General features: G+C 33.7%; 1 protein-coding gene across 9 annotated transcripts in view; it reads left to right on the top strand.

Annotated features, from left to right (window-relative positions):
• The window catches only part of LOC134529603 (nuclear factor 1 X-type), a 608,051-nt gene extending 592,143 nt beyond the window's left edge, over positions 1 to 15,908 (top strand). For 6 of the 9 annotated variants that reach the window (XM_063363877.1, XM_063363874.1, XM_063363876.1 and 3 more), the window contains one exon: positions 1,175 to 15,907. In XM_063363877.1, coding sequence (XP_063219947.1) covers positions 1,175 to 1,347 — 173 coding nt within the window. In that variant the 3' untranslated portion in view covers positions 1,348 to 15,907. Of the gene's footprint in view, positions 1 to 1,174 lie in introns of all 9 variants that reach the window. The other 3 variants (XM_063363878.1, XM_063363875.1, XM_063363872.1) reach the window with 1 other exon arrangement.
• The last annotated feature ends 7,482 nt before the right edge of the window (positions 15,909 to 23,390 follow it).

Below are 23,390 nucleotides of genomic sequence, written 5' to 3'. Positions count from 1 at the left end.
TTAATGATAAATCAACTTCCACACAATATGCATGAGCACAGGAGCACTATAATCTATTATAGATTATGTTAAAAATAAGAATCTACACAAAATAAAATGTTGGCAGAAAAGAAATTAGACTGGTTCTATATAATTGCAATTTTTATTATTAAATTTAAAGACAGGGATACATCCTTCAAACTTATTGCATTGGAGGTTTTACACTCTTGAAGACTTCTCTCCCATTCTTTGTTTCACTGCTGAAAATCATGGAATGAAGTCACTATCAAGTGGTCTGTCAAAGAAACATGAACAAAGAACAGTATGTTTACAGAAGCAGGGTTGTGTAACTATTTAACTGCCCTTTTGAGTTAAAAATGCAGGAAAAGCGTAGAATTATCGGCAGGTTGCACGGGAGGCCTGTTCTGAGCCCGCTGAGCCTGAGTCAATAAATGTTTTACCACAACATTTCTCCAGCCATTCAAGATATGCAAGAAGTTCCAAACCACATCTAATTTTTAAAAATTTAACAAGAGAGGAATTGTCCTCAACAGAACATGCTCTCCAAGAGTTCATTTCACCTTTCAAAATGTTTCATTTTCGTGACTTTCACAAAAACATTTTTAACACACATTTGTTGAAAGTTCTGCTGCTCCATTGCTGTGGCAGACTGCCACAAGACTTGTCTAGAGACTATGGACTGATGAGGCTTGCAGTGACGTCGGCAAGTTGATGCTTGTCAATGTCATGTTTTGATTGTCGATGAGATGTGCACATCGTCCACTTGTAGCGGAAAGTTGAAGAGTTTCTAATTTTTGTGTAATGTGAACTAATTACTTTTCTGCCACACTTAATAGTGAAGTAAATATGCAAGTAATTCCATTGGTGGCATTCTTTGGAATTATGCATTTTAAGTCTTTAATGATGCATTCTAATAATGTGGGGGATATTTCCGGTTGAAATATGTGGAAGTTAAATTCAGTTTGCATGAAAATTGCTCTTTTATTTTAATAAAATGCTGCATAGAACCATTTTCTCATGTTGTCCTTATTACATGTAAATAAAAATTTTTTTTTTTAAATGTATGCTTAAAAAAGGTATCTCTCAGTGTCATGAAATAAGGTGTTGAGCTGTGAATCAACAACTGAATGCAAGGAAACGTGTACTAATGTGTTTTGTTTGTTTGTTTGGACAGAACGTTACTTCAGTACAGTGGTGCACACAAGTGACAATATGAACACGAATCAGGGAATTGGAACTGGTTCAAATGGTAGTCACGGTTCAAGCGAAGGAGCTCAACCTCCGCCCTCGAGAACACCAAGCTCTAGTTCTGCTACGGCTGCCCCGAACAAAACACAGTCATCTTAATCAAAACCGTAGCACATTAGAATTTGCTCAATTTATACATTTGGTGGTCAGCTGTGTTTCCTATAAAACCGAGAATGCAAGCATCTGTCACACAACTTTCCCCGTTTTTATTGTAATATTTGAATGGAAAATGAAGTGTTGTTTCACGGTGTCAGAAGTGAATGGTCAGCCCACTCTATGGTGTATGGTTAATGCCATGAGTTATTTAATTTTTTTTTTGTTTTTTATTGGTATCTGATAAGTTATATATATAAATTTATAAACATGTATGCTGTCTGAAGTATACTAACTTTTTGGCTGTACATGTTTTATAATTTTTTATGTTACCAAAGACAGTCCCGCTTCATCAAAAAAGTTTTATTATATATTTTTATTAGAAGTATCATAAGAATTGAGAAATTTTAAGTTGCAAGATGTAGTTTTTATAAAATTTTTACATCTAGATCTTGTTAAATTTTAATGTTGTTGATGCTATTGTTGAGAAAAGCGTGTTTGATTGTTTTTTGTCGGCTATCAATTAACATGTGCTCTTGTTAGTTATAGTGTTAGAACATGAGAAAATTTTACGTAAAACAGTTTCACACTTGGCAAACAGATAAGAGTTTTACGTAATATTTATTCATTTATATACAATTTTTGTGAAAAATGTTGCTTAGAGGAGAAAGGTCTAAAATTATCCAAGAAAGTTCTAAAATAAAATGAAAACTACCAACTGAATTTTAAAAAGAGTATCCACTATGGCTATATGTTCAGATACATTTTACAGATAAATAGTATTAATATTACTAAAGAGCATAAAAAAATGTTAGAAATTTTTGAATAATTGACTTCCAGGATGATAATTTGATATTTTCATATGTAACTGAAATTACAAGTTACATTGAGCTGTGTGATTAGGTTTCTTTAAAATACAATATTTACACCAGCTGCAGTATACATTGCAGAATGACTCATTTTGACAGAAATGACTATTTATTGAGCTATGTACCATGTAAATGTCAGGAAAACAACCTCAAACAAAAGTTTTGCCCCGAGAACCTATAAAACATTTTTGTTTACATCCAAATTTATAATAGCCTAGATGATCTGCAGTGAGCGCAAAGAATGTTCTGACTGACAATAATAATTTGATAACAGATGCTTTGGCTTGTCAAACCCAATTAAATTTATAAAGAGAACAGTTAAAATTCGGATTCCATTACGATTCCGTCCTCTGTGGTTTAACAACGGTGCAAATAAATGTCACTTTAATCAAATACAATAGCAATAAAATTAGTGAGCACACTTTTTTCCTAGCCCAAATTTTTGAGTGTAAAATAACTTTCATAAACCTATCGGGAAATATTGATTATTAATAATAAATTACGGAACAAATTTAATTTGATCATTTAAAAATAAAACAACAAAAATGCCAAAGGAAAAAATTAACTGTGTTTGAAATATCTACATCTGTGTTTGATATAATAATTTAGGTATAACAAATTTTGTGATGAATAATCAGCATTTGAGTAATTGTAATTGGTGTATACCTCTATAATGTTACTTAAAAAAAAAAAACCTAATTGAGATTTCAAAATATTCCTTCAGTTATTGACTAAGTACTTAATTCTTATTTTAGTACAAATTTTTGAAATAACTGTTTTACTACAATCCAAAACTAGAAGCTTTTAAATTTAATTCTGTTAGGTTACCTAGGACATACTATTTTGACAGTAAATTTTCTAATGTAGTTATCCAAGTTTAGTTAGTGTTAGGTAATGGAAATTTCAATATTTGCATTAACATAACTAAAAACGTCTCTTCTCAGGCATAAATGTATCAAATATATTCTTTAATTAAATATTATTTAATTAATAAAAAATACAAGGAATGTTTTTTATCTGAGAGCACCTTAGTTTTTGTGGAGAGTTACTGAAAAGGTTTTAGGTTTTAATTTGCATCTCTTACAGTAAATTTTCTAATGTAGTTATCCAAGTTTAGTTAGTGTTAGGTAATGGAAATTTCAATATTTGCATTAACATAACTAAAAACGTCTCTTCTCAGGCATAAATGTATCAAATATATTCTTTAATTAAATATTATTTAATTAATAAAAAATACAAGGAATGTTTTTTATCTGAGAGCACCTTAGTTTTTGTGGAGAGTTACTGAAAAGGTTTTAGGTTTTAATTTGCATCTCTTTTCTGAACTGAATATAATGGTAACCTAAATATTTACTCAGTTTTTATAAGTTTTCAAAAATAATTATCTAGAAAACAATTAATGAAACACATGTTGCTTTAAAACATGTGCGAGCCATAGAAACGAATATTTATGAAAAATGTGTGATTTTATAAAACAGTGATGCACTTTAAATTATCTTTTTGAAAATTGAGTACAATTTTTAAGATTGCTTATGTTAGTATTGCTTAGGATAGTATTGTGTAAAATTAACTTATTAACTCTTTTGTCAGAGTTGTTTAAATTTAGGGCATATTATTTTAAAAAATCAAATACTTATTTTTAGTTTAACACATGTGTTTTTTCACAATCTTTATAAAACTACAGTTATCTCAACAAAAAAAAATTCAACATTTTCAATAATTTCCTAATTAAATATTGTCTTAGTCAAAGCAAAATGTTAGGGTTTAGTGTGAGGATGAGGAAAATAAATCAATTATTTGCTTCAAACGTGTTCACTTTAACAGTCTAATACTAACAGGCCAAATTAACTTTAAATTGGTTGGAAAATAAGGTTCCTTACTGAAAGTAAAATACTCACTGTCATGTTTTCATAGAATTCAGCCACACTATTACTGAAAACGAGAAATCCACGATAAAAAAAAAATGATGGTTGTTAACCTTTTTTGGATTTTTGTTATATTATGCTAATTATTTTCAGTTTTTTCCTCACGTAAAATATCTCTTATGGTAGCAATAAACATTGCTTATTTTAAATGTATCATCGCAGTGATAGTGAATTAAAAAAATTAATAAACTTGGTTTTTGCTACCGTAAAATGATGGCAGAAAACGAAGCAAAGTTTAATTTTCGATGATTTGGTTAAATTGTTGGCTTTATTACAGATTCCCCTTAAAAGTTTTCAATGTGCCTAAAAAAATGTTATTATTTTTTTCATTAAAACTAAAAATAAACTTACATAGCAATCAGGGGCGCAACAACTAAATTTCCAAAGGGGGGGCAATATACCTTCATCGATCCCCCGTATTGAAGCGGGGGGTCCGGGGTCCTCCCCCGGGAAAATTTGTATTTCAAGGTGGAAAATGGTGCTATTTAAGCAGTTTTATTATCTAAAAATTGATTACACAGCACTTTCTTTGCCCCCGTTTGCCCCCACTTCAAGGTTTCAGAAGGGGGGGGGGGGGGGGCAAAATACCCTTGCCCCCCCCTGTTGTTGCACCCCTGATAGCAATATTGAAAATGTAAGTCCGCATCATAAAGTTTTTCAGGTTATGCCACTGCATATACTCAATTTAGTTATAAAAGCAAATATAGTATTCTCTGAATATTACCTAGAATTATTTATTTGGCTTCTATGTCATGGACTGTATTACATTTTGTATAATTTAACAAGAATGTAATAAACATGTAAAATTGTATTAAATTTAATATTATAGGTAGGTATACAAGATTATTGTGAATCAAACCATGCTAGTCTGATATTTCCTGGTTGCACTCTAAAGAACTATATTTTGAAAGTGTTGCACTTTAACAAACATTTTTAGCTAATGTAAATTTCTACGTTATAACACGTATGCATCATCACCAAAATTTTATCAACCCACAGTTACATAAAGTTATAAAATATTAACGCTGCTTCCACCAAATTCATGCAGATATCAAATTGGCATTCAAGAAAAGATTTATTTAATGAAATTGTTTTAGCCCAGTGATTTGTGTTTATTTTAAAATAATTATTATATTCGAGCTTCTTTATGGCAAGTACACCCATACAGTATATAATATTTTTTTTGTTTAGGTTTACATTTTATCATGTTTTTGATCTCATTTTCTAAGAAAAATCAACTTACAATAAAGAATAACCATATATATGTATTTATATTGTAACTTCAAAAATATAGCACAAATTTATATAATACGTGTATAAACATGACATCAAATAAAATTTTAAGTCAGGCATTTGTGCCATATTTTAAGGTAGTTAAAGAAAGAAGCATTTGCACTATAAACTCTATTTGAAAAACAAAGTGAACACACAGTAGTAGCCCACCCTACTGAAGTGTTAGCCAAACCCTGTTTCTTGTTGAAAACTTTATCAGTTGTGGAGACTGTCAAGTTGCTGGGTGGCTGTGTTGTTATGGTGTCAGTGCTTGTGTGGTCTGTGTCTTTGCTGATAGAAAGTAGTCTGAGCACAACCTCAGCGTGACACATATTTATTTATTTACTTTACTAGCTGAATTCCCCGGCGTTGCACAGGCTTTTTGCAGAGTGATTGTTGTTTTTTTTTTTTTTTTTTTGTGACTGATTGTAGTTTTCCTTGTATTTTAAATGCCAAGTGTGAATAATTACATCAAGTAGTACCAAAATTATAATTCAAGTTTTGGGAAAGAGGTTTATGGGTAGTTTTTTCTGACTCGGATGATGAGGGAAAAAAGTACACTATTTGTGCACATTTTTTTTGAAATTATAAGTATTTCCAAACAAACTGTACAGTGTAGTCTACAAGCACAAAGCTGCGGACAGTAGGTTTGAATTTAATAAAGAATTTCTTTGCTGCTGAAATCACTAGGCTGATGTCGGAGTTCGCTCTAGAACACGCCACGTTGAACTGCCCATGTGAAAATCAATCCTTTCTTAGGTTGATGCCTCCCACCTTTAACGACTGGCTGTTAATTTAGCTACCAATTTACTATCAATTTAAAAATTAGTTAAGATTTACAAATGCATAGATGTTGCTATTCTCAATGATAAAACTGAATTTGCTGGATGCTGTAAGTTGCTTCAGCATGCAACAATGGCAACGTGTGCTCTCACATGTGTTCCCGTTTGGGTAGTCGACCTGGCGATGTTAACCTCGTGAAGATTCGTAAATTCTCAGGAGGACTCGGCAGTGCTGGCGGTACTGCTCGCCTTGCAGCTTGTTTCCCGGCTGCTGTCTGCCGAGTTACTACCATCGACATGAAAAAAAAAATTGAATTTCCAAAACGGCTGAATTTATTGTATTTAGGAGCAGTTATGCAAAGTTTCAAGTAATTTTGACCCTTTTTTTTTCCTCAATACAAACTTTGCCACACTCTTTCATTTATAAGTTATATTTAAAAAAAAAGCTAAAATATGTAATTCAAAAATTGTACTGAAGCGCATTAATATAAAGTTTCAAAAAAATTAACCAAATTTTTTTTACATTTACTTATCAACTTTGCTACCCCTTTTTACCCCTTAGGAGTTTAATTTCGAAAAATCCCTTTGTAAATGATACCTACATAATAAAATCAATATGGCCAGAAAAATGTCACCCTTATATTTTTATCAGTTATATATGTATAGGTAAGATTATAAGTACTGATGTGGTACCCAAAGATTTAAAGCTCACTAAAATCTTGAAGATACTGTTATTTCAAATAGTTTTATAAATGAATATGCTGTATCAATCCTTACATTAATCTATTATTTGGTATGAATTCTTAGAACTACATATACAGGCCTAAGTATGGTAAAATTTTATTGAAAGAACTTAATTAATTGATTAAAGGAGGAAAAACATTAGGGAATATGTTACAGTAATATGTTTATTTATTCCAGCATGTTTGCCAGATGCTGAATACCACAAGAGGTGTAAAACTATAAATAGTCAATGCTCGATACATGTGCATTAAAAAAGTAGCTTTCTTCTGCTACTTTGTAGATTTTTGTTGAACTTTTAACTGTATTAAGTTCTCATTATTGAAAATAAACCTATTACTCAGCAGTGATTTCACATGGTTCCACCTTTCGTAGGAAATAAGAATAGCCACAAGAAACAATTTCATGATTGCCAAAAAATTTCTCACAATGTATTACCATCCCGGAAATTTTCCAGTCTTATTAAATATTATTCTGTTTATAAATACAAAATTTTTCCAAAATATTTTAACTGTTGCCAAAAACATTACGTAAATTAATTATTTATTTCAAAATTAATTTCTTATATACAAGACCATTTGAAATGTGTTTAAAATAAATAGTTACATTATCTACATTGTAATTTATTTGTTTTTCAGAAAGTAAACATTTTCAAGGATGTATGTGCAATTTAAGTTAATCAGTTGTTTGACAGTAATAATTATGTTTTCAGTTTTGTTTTACCTTAGATCTTTCTTGGAAAGTGTGAGTATGTTTTGTTACAAGGCCATGCTATTAAAATAAAATGTGTTATTGAACTCAACAAAAGCGTCTTGACAGCGTTAACATTACTTTAAAATATTTCTGTGTACCTTATTGTGATTACTATACAGCATGGCTAAATAATTGTGTTTAATTTAAAATTTTTGTGCAAATAATTTTATCAATATGTCAAAATGACTTGGAAATTTGTGTTTATGTAATTGTGCCATTGCAAAATCAGTGTCGGTGATAAATTGTCTCATTTACTCAAAAAATATGAGGAACCAATCAATAAATGTAATATTACTATCACTGTTATTTTGCGAATTGAGGCAAGAGTGCTAGTCAAGAACTTCATTGTCATAATAGATATTTTATCTGTGATATTCAAACTTAGGCTCAACTGATAGTTGTTTCTATTTATTAGAGAATATTGTCTTTCTGTTTTTGGCTTAATATATTGTGGTGCTGTTATTACTAGTAATATGCTTTGCACATAGTATGTAATGCAGTCATGCACCTCAGAGTTTGGGTATGTGAAGATAAAGAACAGGTGCTAATGCTTGTTGAAGTATTCTTTTGCTTTCATGAAACTATGGCCTTGGAAAATAAGGTTTAAATCATAAAGTACCAACCAACTATAAAATTATAATATGAAGAAGGGGATTGTAGCTGAGTATTGTATTCAACCACTCATTTGAGTGTTTTTGTCACATTTAAAATTCATAAATAGCAGTGAAAACCATACAGTTATATTATTTCAGCAAAATAATTTGAAATTGTACCAAAATACTGAAGTGCAAATTTTATTGGGTGTACTGGTGTAACGGAATGATGTGGATAGACTTAACTAGAAAATATTTTCTATACTTTGTATTTTCAACATTGTTACAGCTATTGCAGGACTGCCCCATGTTTGACGAATGCATCGTAAATAAATGAATGCAAATTAAGTCTTCAAGGCAGATCAGTTGCTACTGTAGAATAATAATACAAAATTTAAGATGCTTATTGGATAACAATATTTATTCACTCAATTAAAAACAAGTTTTAGGCATCATCAGAATGATTCAAATAAACTATGAGTGTAAAATATTAGCAATTTGTGTGTATGTATTGTACTGTAAGTATGAAACTAGATCGAATTGACACTAGGAAAGTTCTAGTTTTTCCTTAATCAGATCACTCATTAAAAAATGCACAATGTTGTTTGTTGGTGTAGGGAAAGCGTACCAGTAACTTGTTATTTTACCAAAGAAATATCAGCTGTGAATCCAATGATAGCCTATTGATTTGTAGAGCTTTATGTCAAGTTATGGACTTGGCTAGCCAAATGGTAGAAAATAAAATGTAGGTGGTCCTGGTTCGATTTAGTGCCTGGTCCCTCAACCTAGTATTTCACTGAACATCATTTTTATATAAGTATCTTGTTATGTATTGTTATATTTGCCCATTGTTGATAATATTACAGAGTAGACAGTCTTGTCTATTATCTCGAATCTGATAACAAAAGCTCAATACATTAACTGTAAATATAAAAATTGTAGTTCGTGGTGAGAATGACATTACTAGTGCATGGTGAATAGCATCACATTTTTATAGATCTTTTTAGTCTTTTGTTCTTTCTATACAGTAACTTTTGTGCAGTTTGGTAGGTAACTTATAAGAATTGATATTAATATGCTGTTATTTTTATAGGATATAGTTTTGCCAAATTTGGGCTGTGTTACAGGGCTATAGCTTCAGAGTATCGATCATCAGAAGGAAAACATTTAGCAGCCCACTTTTGTATTCCAATAATAGTACACGCTAAACCCCATTTTGAGGAACTTTTATTAGTCTTCCTGTAGTTGACATTTACAATATGAACTGATAATTAAATAGCAACAAATACAGTGAAGAATAATAGCACAGTAAACAAGTGTGAATTGTTTTGCCATTTTGTTTCTTGATTGTTAAACAATATGATGTTAAAATTATGTGAATAATCTTTCATGAAGTAGCTATATGTTTTGATTTGCAATAGAATTTCTGTTGTTTTTGTTTGATTCATTTAGTGTCAAAATTTTGACGTGGTGAATTAAATATTTGCATTGATAATAAGGGTTTGTGCAATGACTACATTATATTTATTGTTTTTTACTATGAAGCATCTAAGTATCTAAGAAAGAAGTGAGCAGAATGGGAGCTACAGTTGCCTTATTTTAACAATTACTTTTAGAGTAGAAAGCATTACTGAGAAATACTGCTAGCAAAATACTGGTTTTTTGCTGTGCTGTAGTTATCTGACAATTAATGAAAATGTTTGTATTGAAGTGGAAGTTTAGATTATATACAAGCTGTTTCTAATGGCTGTTTTCACAAACAAGTCCATACAGACTTATGATGCAGAGGAGTGATTTTTTTTTTTTTTTTTTTTTTTGTGATTTAAGTTAAGTGTCTGCTCTCTGAGACTAGTACGTGGTGTTATTCTTGGTTCTTATTTATATTGTATGAGATTATCACAGTAAAATCTATTGTTGTTTTACGTAAGAGGTTTGTCTGGTGCTAGAAACTAAATTGATTACCTGCGATCCTGCCATCTCGTATAAACAGCAATAAAGTATGTAAACGATGTAGTGCCTAAGGAACTCTAAAGAAAGCTACAGTAAACCGGACCATGTAGAACTTGAGCAGTACTGTACTCTGTTTCAGAGCCTTTAGAGAGCTGCTTTGTTTTATTATAGAGCAATATTTAGAGTGTGATAAATCATAACTACAGTTATAGCTAATTAAAATTTATAGTATATTATTGTAAAAAAGTTTCAAAACATCATTGAAGTTGTGCTAATAGCAATATATATATAAATATCCAAATTAAGTAAAGGGCATTGGTTACTAATCACTATCGTTAACTTTAAAATGGGCTTCGTACATTCTGGATGTATTATATTATTTCCATGATTACTATTATCATCCTTTAAATATTTCTTATCCGCCATTGTGTACAGAAAGTAGCAATCAGAATTGTTAATAACCCAAGTCAACATAGGCTAATATTTAAGTTTTACCATATTCATAGAGCACTGTTTGATTTCACTTCTATGATGAGATGGTACTGTAAATATGACTATATCTATAGTATACTGTATACTAGCTCTTAAATATAATAACTGAAAGGTGAACACAGTAAGAGAATGCCATAACACGTTTTTATTTTTATTAGATTTATTCTATGCACTAATAACTATGTAAAATGCTTAAAAATAAATGCCTTTAAGATACTTAGACATACCTAAAAGAAAATGTCATTTCAGTTTAATTTCATTATATTCTCACTTCAGTTATAAGCTACTGTCTTGTCAGCTTTTAGCTCTAAAAGCACTTACTGTCTTGAATTTTTTTTCAACATATAATGTTTTATTACATTAAAAAAATCAGTCTGTTTTAAAATGCACTTGTCACAGAGAGAACTTATGTGCCCAAAATAATTTTTGTACCTGGTTGTTTTTCATGGTAGTTAGGTATGTTTTGTTAATAAGTCTTTAAAGTCTGGAACATGTGAAGTTAAGATTTATTACAACATTAAACAAATAATCAAACAAAACATCTGTTTAATTTATACTAATTTTAATGATTCCATATTTTTCAGCATGTAAAATGAGTATTTTATTGAAGTTTAACAAGCTTAAAGCTACTTACATCACTTTTCAATTGAGAGTGCACACCTGGTGGAACTTGTGTTGCTGTTGCACAGAGTCTGGATATGCTGCCCAGAAAGGACAGCAGGAAGGCATAGCTTGAGCCTGTTGTATTAACCTTGTATCCACTCATTCTTCTGCCAGCACTTTCGATGTTCTCTACCTGTCATGTCTTACAGATGTGGTCCCTTTTCTTTATGATGCACAGTTAAACAATAGGTAGTCATAACTCACCTTCCCTCTTTTGTTTATACAACTGTGTTGGAAAACTCCCAGGCACAGACATTTGTTGTGTCTGCATCTGTGTCAAGATTACATGTGGATAAACTAGATTGTGCTATTCTCATGTTGAAGACTTATGAGGTTCCATATCTTAATGCTGATGCAAAATTTCTTTCTAATTCTTATTACTAAAAAAATGGTCCTCTTCCAATACACCAAAAACTACTGAGTTATAAATCCCACATCAATTGTGCAGCATATAATATTTATGAGAAGTGTTACTGTGTTGGATGGATAATGTACAGAAGTTCCCAACACCAGACACTGTTGTTTACTCATATTTGTGTCATGTCTTGTAAATTTCAGTTCCGTTATCAACATTTATTTTTCCTACAAAATCATTGGGTGCAAGTCAATCAAATTTTCCTAGTTGATGCCATTTAAATAATTGCCTTATATAAAATACAGCATTTTTTTTTCATTGTGCACTTTCATTTTCAATACAAAAATTTCAAATTTTTTTAACCTACTTGTGAACATTAAAAACAACTTGCTACTGGCTGCTAGTGTATGGCATCACGACACTTGCTGGCTGAAACATCGTTGCTGTCTCAAGGAGGTCCATGGGACTAGGCGTAGGTATCCCTCGCGGTCAAGTGATATTACGCTGTAAGACTTTGTTGTCTGTAATTGTAAATACATGTTGAGTAGTGAGTTATATTGCGAGTAACAAAACTTTTACAAAATGTAAATTGAAAGGAAAAAAATAAAATCATACAGTTTTGTATGTTGGAATGCAATTTTTGGTAGAGAAACATGAAAATTTTGCACTAGTAAAAATTTGTTTGTTGTTACTGCAGGTCTCATTTATAATTGTTTTGTTATTTTTCTGTGATTTATTCCTAAATTTCATTTTTAATATTTTTTGTGTTTGCTAATTTTGTTTGTTATACTAAAAAAAATGTGAAACACTATAATACATTCATTAGAATTTTTTTAATTTTTAGGGATGTGTAGTTTGTTTTCCATGGAAATTAGGATTTAAAAAAAACTTAAAACGATCAGTGTTCGAGCTGCTGTCTAGATAGAAATATAAAAACTACCAGCATATTTTCTGCCACAAAGACACACACAACTACTGAAGCTTGCTTGTCGCCTGTCTTAATCTATAACTGTTTCTGCAATAAATTTTATTTTGTGTTGTAGAGTAAAAAGCAGAAGGCTCTTTATTTCATAGCAAATGGAACTAATAAGGCTTCACATTTATGAAAAATATGTTTATTTGAATTTAATACCACCTAATTTGCCTTGCATGTACCAATTCAATTACTAATCTATGTAATAATGGTAGTGTATCATAAATAGTGCACTAGGTACTTTAAAATGTAATTTTTGGCTTAAATTAAAAATTTTTTTTTGCTCAGTTGATAGTCACATAAATCTATATTTTCACTGCTGATTGTAGGGTGTTGCAAGTTCTTTTCTACCATTTAGCAATGGTAAATGCAGTGTTTCACAACTTTGTAGAAATTACCATTTATTTTAATAATTTTTCACATTATTTACACAACTCCTCATGGTTGCTAAAAGCTTGGAATTCCAAAATTCCTGACTTTTCCAGGTTTTCTAAACCTGAATCAACAAAATTCCTTGACCTTCCTAACACGAATAACTCCCTAGAGCCACTTGGTGTTGATGGCGTTTCTGAAGAAAAAGTAAGTTGTACATGCCATTAAAATGTGTAATTTTAATCTTAAAATGTATGCCTACCAAAATAAATATTTACATGATAAAACCCTCTTCTCGAAAGAAAACACTAGCAACAGACTTAACCTGCACCTATAATATAATTTTACTTGATGAAACTCACCCTATTGAAATTTATTTTATGTATTTCTGGAGTCTTGTTTTGTAAAAAAAAAAAAACTCAAATTCTTTATTTTACTTTGTGACATGTTTTTTTTTAAAAGGGCTTTAAGAGGGCAGAGGACATTGTGATACTTCAAGTAGTTTACCAGTAGTTTACCATATTAACAAGAGATTAGGTTATGTTTTATATATTACAACAACTGTTGTGGTCATAGGGCCTCGTCCATTCTACAAGTGTTAGTTCGAGACATATGGGCGCCACCGAATGTTTAAAGAGCACATGGACCCGGCCTTGACGTCGCCCGTGTGTGGTCGAGACTTAAGATGCCCTACTTAGGGCCGGTTTTATGACCCCCGGCCAAAGTTCCGGCTAAAATTTAACCGCAGGCTAGCTCTTATTTCGGTTTTATGACTCCCTGTTAACGTCTACCTTCCAGTTAAAGTCCCGGCTAACCTAGCGGGTGGATGAACCGGCCGCTAGCTGCTTAACCGGAGGCTAAGCGACAGAAAATAAAATGGCGATGTATCAGGCGAGGTTAGTTGTTGATAGTGATGATGATTATTCAAGGAATTCTATTGAATATTTGCAGGATGCGATGGAATAATTTATTACTATATATAAAATGCTTCGCCGTATTCGTCAAAGTTTTATTAAAAATTACATGACATGAAAGTGTAGTCACGCTTTTCTATTCACATCGAGTCGTGTATTATTATTTGACTTTAATTGATCACGAAGTCCTTGCATAAACGTATGCAATGTATATAAACTTAAATGTTCCTGCTTAAGAATGTGTGTAAATAAGTGAATTTTAAAATTGCAAAACGAGGGTTATTATTACCTATAAAATGCGTGTTTTCGTGGAAGTTGTATCTGTGAATTTTTATTCGTAATACAGTGGACATATGCCGGGAATGAAATGCACTTCATACGACTTCAGACGTGGTTATAATTCAATGAATACAATTGAATGTGAAAATAAATGTTACCCAATTATCCCTTCCCTATCTTACAAACCTTTAGGTACTTATTATCTACCTGCCTCCCAAGTGCAAAACGAAAACAGCACTGGAATTATTCTGTTTCCCGTATCCAAGTTCATCCCTTGATCCTATCGGCATGACCCTTTATATGTTGGTCTTGTTTTACATTAGACTTGCTGTTATAATTTAGAATGTTGAAAAATCCTGTACATAACTCAAAATACCTAACATATCACGATACAAACAAATTATGTCAGGTCTTGTAAAAATGTATTTCTTTCGTATACATTTTACAATCATAATTATTTCACCAGTGAATATGTCTAGGATCTCTCGACCTACTAAATTAAAACAGTAAGCATCCTATACCACAAACTAATTCCATCAGGATCCGATTAATTTGGATACGTGAAACGAAACTATTAGTACAAAAATGAAACCTACACCAGTGAAATGAAAATCGACAAGTATTTTCCCGTAACAGGGTCTATATTATTTGATTATGAAATAAATTTATGAAAGAAATAAGTGTTCTCTAGCAAAAATGTCATCCCTATTTATTTGTTTGTATAGAATTACTTCATTAGTTTTGGCTTAATATATAACCTAACAAAATCATGAGTTTCAATACAAGAGTAAAGTTGAAAACACACGGTTTTGTATCGTAAATTGTAATTTTATGGTTTAATACAAAGCAGGTTTGACGTCGAAGTAGTTTTTGGTTAATTTAATTATATCTGTTGCAAGATAAAGTTGGCGGCATATTTCTTTACTGCAGCTGTAAACATTCCGAATCACAATACAAACAAACAGCTGACTAACATTCTACCAGAAAAAAAAACTGTCTTGCAACAAAAGTTACCAAATTCTGGTTTATTTCATTACCAACACACCCATTATTACACCACAGGCTTCGTCAGGTTCCGGTTAGCCAACCACAGGCTAAGTATGGGTCGTAATACACCCCTCGTTTGTTAACCGGAGGCTAGCCTAATCTGAGGGCTAGCTAACCTGAAGATTTAGCCGGAGGTCATAATACCGACCCTTACTCCTCCCCAAACATTGCAGACCTGGCCCGCTCTGAGCGTTGGGCACGCTGTTTAGATGGTGTCAGGACACCGCAAGGGCTGTTAAGGCATCCCACACACCTGTTACTGTAGATGATTGACACGTGGTCAAGAAGTGAAACAGTTTATCAGAAACGTATTTATTGAAATTCACAAGTTACAATCCGCCTCTCCACACGTTTATATTATAACAGATATAAGCACTATGGCACGTAATGGTTTATAAGAAGTGCAATCCACTCGTGGTTGAACGCACGTTACTCGTTGGCTAAAGTCAAAAGTCCCGTGACACGCACGAAAATACTTGAGCACTGTCTGCCTGGGCACACATACAATGCGCAGAGCTTCAGGAAAAAAAAAAAAAAACAATTTGAAAACTACTCAAACTATCCAAGTGTATCCACTTGCAGTTGTCAAAGAAGTGTGTCCACCTACAGTTGTCGCAGAAGTGAATACACCTGCAGTCCTCGAATAAGTGAACGCACATACTGTTGGTTTCCAGGAAGTGTGTCCAACTTATGTTCTTTTCGAGGAAGTGAATCCACCCGTTTTTATTTATGACTAAGTTTATCCACCTGCAGTTGTCGAAGAAGAGCGAGTCCACCTTCTGTTGTAGAGAAATTAGAAGATCGAAACTACATGCATAACAAAAGACACAATCAAATTATGACTGAAAAACACAAAATATAATCAAACAGAGGGTACGATTTTCTAATGAAACCAGTGATGAGTCTTTTGTTATCTTCAGATTCAGATGAATACCAGCCAGATGAATACCGGCCAGATAAAAGCTATTCCAACAAAAAAGATGTTCCTTCAAAAAGGCAAAAATTTGTCTCACAAAAAAGAAAAGCAGTTAAGAATTCGCTGAGGGCCGAAAAGTACTTTTGATTTTGGATTAAGTTTATAAATGTATTTTTATAAGAGTTAAAATGGTTAAAAACACATGTTTTCAGAGTAATTTTTAGGCATAAAACAACCGGTACAGATTATTGAAAGCACCTAAGCTTGCATTACACCTTTATCTACATTTCTCCGTCATAAAATGTTACGGTCACCGCTCAAATTTCACAGTTCTCCTGTGACGAAAAAACTGCACGCAAGTTCACAGCCTTTAAGTGCAATACCGTGCTATAAATACTAGCGAGCATCGCGCTTATCATCCTGCCTCACTCACACACACACACCCCGACCAGATGGCACCCTTAAGTTAAACAAGTCTGACGTCTCAGGCAATCCCTGAGGACATTATTAAAGCAATTAAGATTATTAAATATGAAAACGGAATTACTAGGTCAGTGATGCAAAAGATGAAGTTCCCGGTGTGCGGAGTTGTCCTACCTCGGCTAGATGTGCAGACAGACTTGGCCGGAAGAGCCCGCTCTCAGAGGCATTACGGCAAACAACAGGGTCATTATTCTTATTGGATTACGTGCCATGGGTTAATATTGCAAACGACACATAACACTTGTAAATTAAGGTACGCCCCTTCACACCCTCATTATTATATGAAACAGTAGCTTTAATAAAATACATACATACTTAAATAACTGGCCATTCTGCCATGTTTAAGTCCGTTCGGGATCACCTGGCAATGTGTTTGTGTATGGTGCTGAATTAACTTAAACTAATTTAAGAAATACTGTAAAACAAACACTTGGAGCCAATGAAGAACAGGTTTACAACTATACTTATTAATTTCATTATGGGTGCACGGCACTGCTGCTACTGCACACTCTTGTGGAGGTTCATGGCGTGCAATTGGAACGTCACACGCATGCACATTCGCACACATAGGTCAAAGGGTACTAAGGGGTCAGGAGGGAGGTGGTGACACATCGGGCTCAGGTGGACAATGTCAATGTGATATAAGAATGGTCAGTCGGGTAAATCTCTTTTCACAGTATCCGGTTTTCTTGCCGTTCGGGAACCGGACGGCAGCGAGCTACATTGAGGGTCATGATGACTCGCCGGACTGCCAATACAATCGTCCCATCGCCAGATGGCGAAATAGCCAAATAATTGCGTAGTAGTATACTGCGCAGCATTGGTGTGTTCACACTTTCCAGCAGTTTACCAGGCAGTTCGTCCGGCAAACTTCATTTCAAGTGAAGTGTTGTTATACAGTTGTATAAAATGAGAGTGAACTTGACACTGATGTCGACAAATTAATTTGTTTAATTCAGGAAAGGCTTGTTTTCTGAGATAAAACATTGGAGATTTACAAGGACAGAAATCTCACAAGAGAAGCATGGTGTCAAGTTTTCATCGAGTTAGTTGAAGATTTTGAAGGTAAATTACCTGCAAAAAATGGTTTCTTTTCCTATAATAATTATTTTTATTTACAACTAGCTTTTTCTCATTTATATTTACTGAAATTCTTTTTATTACTTTAATAAATATTTTGTTTCAAAATTCCGGTTTATTACCCGAGAAAAAAAACATTAAAAATATTTAGACAAACAATTTTAGGGCTTTCAGTTATTTTAGTGATATGTGGGCTGAATAAAGTTCCTCAGCTGTGTGTTTTGATGTAACAAATGAACTATGAGAAGACCATTGAATGCTGTCACCAACATACAAAAATAATAAAAAAAAAGTTTCATCTTGTCTCAGTTTTTGAAATAGAAGAAATGCTCCTATTTAATCCCTTCTCGTTAAAAAAGAATGTACCCAAAACAGTTTATTTTGCTTTATTTTGTCCATAGACCAAACTTAGCACAGCGCATAGTTTCTGTCTTCTGCACATGTCTGCAACAACCGATGAAATACCATATGAATAATGTGTAGTGTGAAGTGACAAAAAAATTTTCTTTGTCCAGCAATGATGCAGTCCGGGAACTGGATGAAAAAAAAACTGATAGTGTGAAAGGAGCCTTAGGTTGGCGCTACAATCAGGGGCGCAAATATGTAGGATTCCCTGGGAGGGTGAGGCCACTGAATATGTCCATCATTCCTGTTTCACAGTTACGATTTTTCAAGCGCAATTGGTCCCCTATAATATGGGGCTTCTTAACTGCAGTGGGGCCCGAACCCCCCTGCCTCCCCCCTCCAGGATTTATGCCCATAGCTACAAATAAAATACTTTAAAATGTAGACAGTTTGGTAGGTGGGACGGTAGGTTATGGATTACCTACTGTAACATAGCTAATGTAACCTAACAACTTGAAAATTCAATATAAAAGTGATAAATCCATCACGGAAGTACTTCTTAAAAGATAACAAGTATTACCAAATTTATAACATAATTCAAATTACAAACAATACTTAACTCTAATAATTTATTTATTTTGTAACAGAGGTTGCCAGTTTCACCAGTTGAGGTAAGTACCTTATTTTGAACATTAGTTTTATGAGACTATCACTTTACACTGATGCTCTTGCAGATTTGCTGATAATTGTCACATCATGTTTGTTTTTTTCGTATTTTTTTTTTTAAATTTCTAATTGATTCCCTGTCCCAGTTTTTTTTTTTGCTGGCATAAAAATAAGCAGTCTGGTTTTTCCTTTTATATATTTTGCTTCAAATTAAAAACATATGCTTTACCTAAACATCCACCCAAAATGAACATTGCAGAAATCAAAGATAAATATTTTCTAGTTGCAAACACTTTGATCTTGATCTCCTTCCCCAAAGAAAGGTACTAATTGAAATTTTATCACATACAATATACTTATTACATTATTTTTGAGTGAGATTTCATAATTTTATTTCTATTAATACACAGAAGCTGGGAATATTTAGAATTACTGTAAATTAATTCAGTGTACGATAAATTATGATAGGCGACGCAGGAGCATCAAAATAATGGTCGTGTAGCAAACAATAATGCCAATTTATATTGGTATACGTAGTTTGTAAATGCTTGCTACTGATTTGCCTAAACTATTGAATGTATGCTATTGAACTTATGTAACTATGAAGTACATTTTTCCCTTGTTAAACTCTGTGTTTATAGTAGAAACCCCAGGATCTCATGAAAAGAAGGAAAATCAACTGAATATCATGACATTAAAGATTTAAACATTTTTCGAGGTGCCCAAATGCCTGTGAAAGCAGTATTTTCAGTTTCACCTATTTCACAAAAAAAAAATCCATAAATATGTTCCTGGTTCCCTTTACCTGAAGCAACCATGACTCATTGGTTATAAGATTATATAAACTTATTAGTTCAAAGTTCTAATTTATAAATTTGTGTTTCTTTCACATTGATACATAAATATAATTTTAATTCAAAATAATATTTTCCAAAGAATAAATTAAAATTGTAAAGCAAGATTACTCCAATTAAGGCCAGGCAAGCTTAACACTTATAGTCTTGGCACCTTAAAATTTTTGTGTCCACATGATTTATTAAAAAACTAAAATAGTGGAGTTTCAAATTCAATGCTTACCCATTGAAGGATTGACTTGCCATGACATTAACCACTTGGCCATATCTGATACAATAAGTGAAGATAACGTTCTATCCATTGATGTATTTAATAAAAAAAAATTACTCAAAGAAGAATGAGCCAACCACCACACTTCCAACCTGATATGTTTGAAACAGAACTGCTGATCACGTCAATACTCCAGAATGCTGCCTACCAGAACCGAGAAACTACACTCAACAGAATACCAAATGCCAGAAGTCTCCCGAGAATCATTATTTTATAATCGGAACTCTTTTCCGACTAACTTAGAATAAACCTCTGCACACCAAATAGCGTAAGAAATACTTTAAAACAAAATCTCCACAGTCAGGGCTTTAATCTGGCATGTTGAGGACCACATCCATTGTGGATTAGCGATTTTGCCAAACCTTAATATAGTTTTGACGGGAATACCAAAGAAAAATTAACATATGGGGTACAATGGCATTTCAAAGACGTTTTACTAAGCTGCTCTATAGAAAAGAAAAATACACGAGCGTTTGTCTGCTATAAAATATCATTATGGAAATGTACTCGTGAAATGTAACCCGCTATAAAACAGGACATCCCGTAATAAATTAAAACTGTTAAAACAATAACATTTGAGCAGCCCAATAATGTGAACTGATGGCCAGAATCCATTACTGGTGCCGGATTACAGATGCATTAAACCAGACCTCTCACCGTTCCTTAGTTTAACCCTACACTGTAATCAGGATGACCGACCAGTATTCAAGCAAGCTTACTCTGGAATATGAGTTGAATGTATTACCACTGCACCTCACCCCTCTATCTGAAGTGACGTTTGTTAACTTCTCAAGTGGCCTGAAAGGTAAACTCTGCCTTGGCTTATTAATTCAACTAGAAACCTACCTAGATCCATAGACAAGTTTATAAAACAGGTATGTTAACACATCCATTCTTTAGTCACGTGTTTGCTTCCAAATGGAAGTTAATGTGTAAACAATCAACACCAATTATTATAAAGATCATAACGTAACAATAAGCAAAATAAACACTTGCGAAAGCTGGAAGGCGGGAAAATGAGGCGCCTGAAGAGAACGAGTCGGCCAGTCTGCATGTTATGACAATTCAATGACTTTGACGTCGGCCCAAAGGCCTCCTTAACTCTGCCTAGATGTCACGCCAATGCCTTCTCCTGCCGAGTGGTGCTTCGCGGAAATGGTTCTACTCGCCGAGGGTGCAGTGCAGACATGTGTTTTCTTTTGCAGGTACTTATTTTGTATTGTATTTCATTTTATATTTTATTTGTTTTTATAGTTCATATTATTTTTTATTTATTTTATTTATATTATTCTCCGGGCGCCTAGGCCGTGGTTCCCTGCCTGTGGCCAATACTCGCGTTCCGCGGGCTCGCGTAGGAGGGGAGTCGCGGTCGCAGCACGTGGGGGAGGCAGTCGCGCTCGGGAGACGCTGGGAGGTGGACGCGGGAGACGCTGGGAGGTGGACGCGGGTGGACGCGGGAGACGCTGGGAGGTGGACACAGAAGACGTCGCTCCACATCTCGGGTGAGGCCAGCGTCGGCAACGCAGCAAGTCGCCATCCAATCTGCGTCGGTCGCGGGACGCAGTTTAGGAGCGCTTCCTGGATATTAATAATAGCTCTTATTGTTTCTTTTTTTTAGCCATTTTTAGTCGCAATTACATGTGAGCCATCGTGCCTGACGGTAGTCGCCATGTGTTAGTTATTAGTTAGTCGTATTGTGTCAGTGTCAGGATTATTATTAAAGCCATAGGTTTCGGACGCACAGCTACGGCGCCGCCTTTCTTGGTATCATACCGCAAGAGACGTCACACAGACGCTACATCCTAACTATCTGGGGGGTCGCGATTACAGTACGGGTGGGACGCCCCTTGCAGTGTGCGGGGAAACTAAAGCGCGCGGAACCGGGCATCGCCCTTATTGAGATTGCCACAGGCAGGACCGCGGTAGCCCCATGTAAAGAGTGTGTTTTATCATACATAAAACCCAGAAACTTCATGCTGACTTTTATTTCCTGAAATCATCCTGGGCAGGCTAGATCCCTTAGGCCACGAGGCACGAACCCTACTCTTACCGTCCCTGAGCAGCCGGAGACGCGCCACTAGTAACAGGGACTAGCCCCGGCCTTGTCAACTTAAATAGCAGCACTTATCCCCTCACTTCTCAGTTTCATCATTTTCTGGTCATTTGGTAGATAAAACACATAATGATCAATACATACAAATAAATCTTTATTTACTTTTTACATACAGTTTATATAGAAAATTTTCACAATTTACAAATGTCATGGAAGCTGTCACACAGAAAAGTGAAACAATAAGGAAATAGCATTTCACATCCTTTGGTGTTCAGTTTATTTACACGTTGTTACATCCCACAAATCTTTGCCACATTTTCTGCCTCAGAAACAAATAAATCTCTGTTCAATAAGCCACTAAATTTTCTTTAAACATATTTCTTCCATGTCAACCAATTTATACACACAAATTATGAATTGTATAACAATGACTGGTCGACAACTATACATATACACATATATAAACCAACACAACTTTATACATTTAATTAATATTTTATCTTATTGTACACAAAATAACCGATGTGCATTACACACTCGTTACAAAAATAATGTATTTTTTACAACCACTGCCTTTGTAAAAAATATATAAAATTAAATATGTGATTGAAACTCTACTGTGGTTTATTATGTGAATAAACACAAAGTTATAAAAGTGGTAAGATGTTAATATTTGGTTTCACAATATCTGGTGTGTTCCAATTAATTCATATAAAATATGTGATGGTGAGCCACATTTTTCTGTTTCTTAAACGTAAGAAACTAGAGATATTTAATACGGCTAACCTAGAACAAAGAGTTCACTTAATTTTTGACTAATGAAACTAAAATTATGTTTCCGAAAAACAAATTTACACCCTTAAATCACTTGCTATATGTGTTCCGTTCATGTTTACAATCACTCTCATTCACCATTTGGTGTCATTACCAGTTATGCAGACTGTTTCAATTTGAGTATCATGCGGTCAGATGAAAACCTAAAAGGTGCACTGAAAACTAGCCTTAAGCATGGAAACTTTAATTAAGATAACCTAACACAAAAATGCAACACAACAATAAACTACAGGTTTCGAACCAGTACACCTATCTCTCACTAAGCACGTCTTCAGATTGCGCTGATTCATTTAGCGCGATGTGAATTTTACTGCCCCAGTCTTGAATAGCACGTCTGTAAATTTCAGTTAGCACAAAATCTCGGCAGGCAAAAAAAAAAAAGTCGAGCACGACGCCTCGAAGTCTGTTTCAACTTCTGTAAACAACAGATGTGCCGTGGGATACAGTTAGCCAAACAAGGGGGGAAGAGATGCACGCGCAGGTCTGTTTACGCTATCAGCTGTTCTACAAACATCAGCTATGGCAAGTTAAATTGCGGCTATGTGTAAAGGACCAAATGTTTTTAGG

The sequence above is a fragment of the Bacillus rossius genome, chromosome 2 (assembly GCF_032445375.1).
Source record: "Bacillus rossius redtenbacheri isolate Brsri chromosome 2, Brsri_v3, whole genome shotgun sequence".
Lineage (NCBI taxonomy): Eukaryota > Metazoa > Arthropoda > Insecta > Phasmatodea > Bacillidae > Bacillus > Bacillus rossius.
Note: the sequence above shows the minus strand (reverse complement) of the source record. Positions and strands in the feature narration are given on the sequence as shown.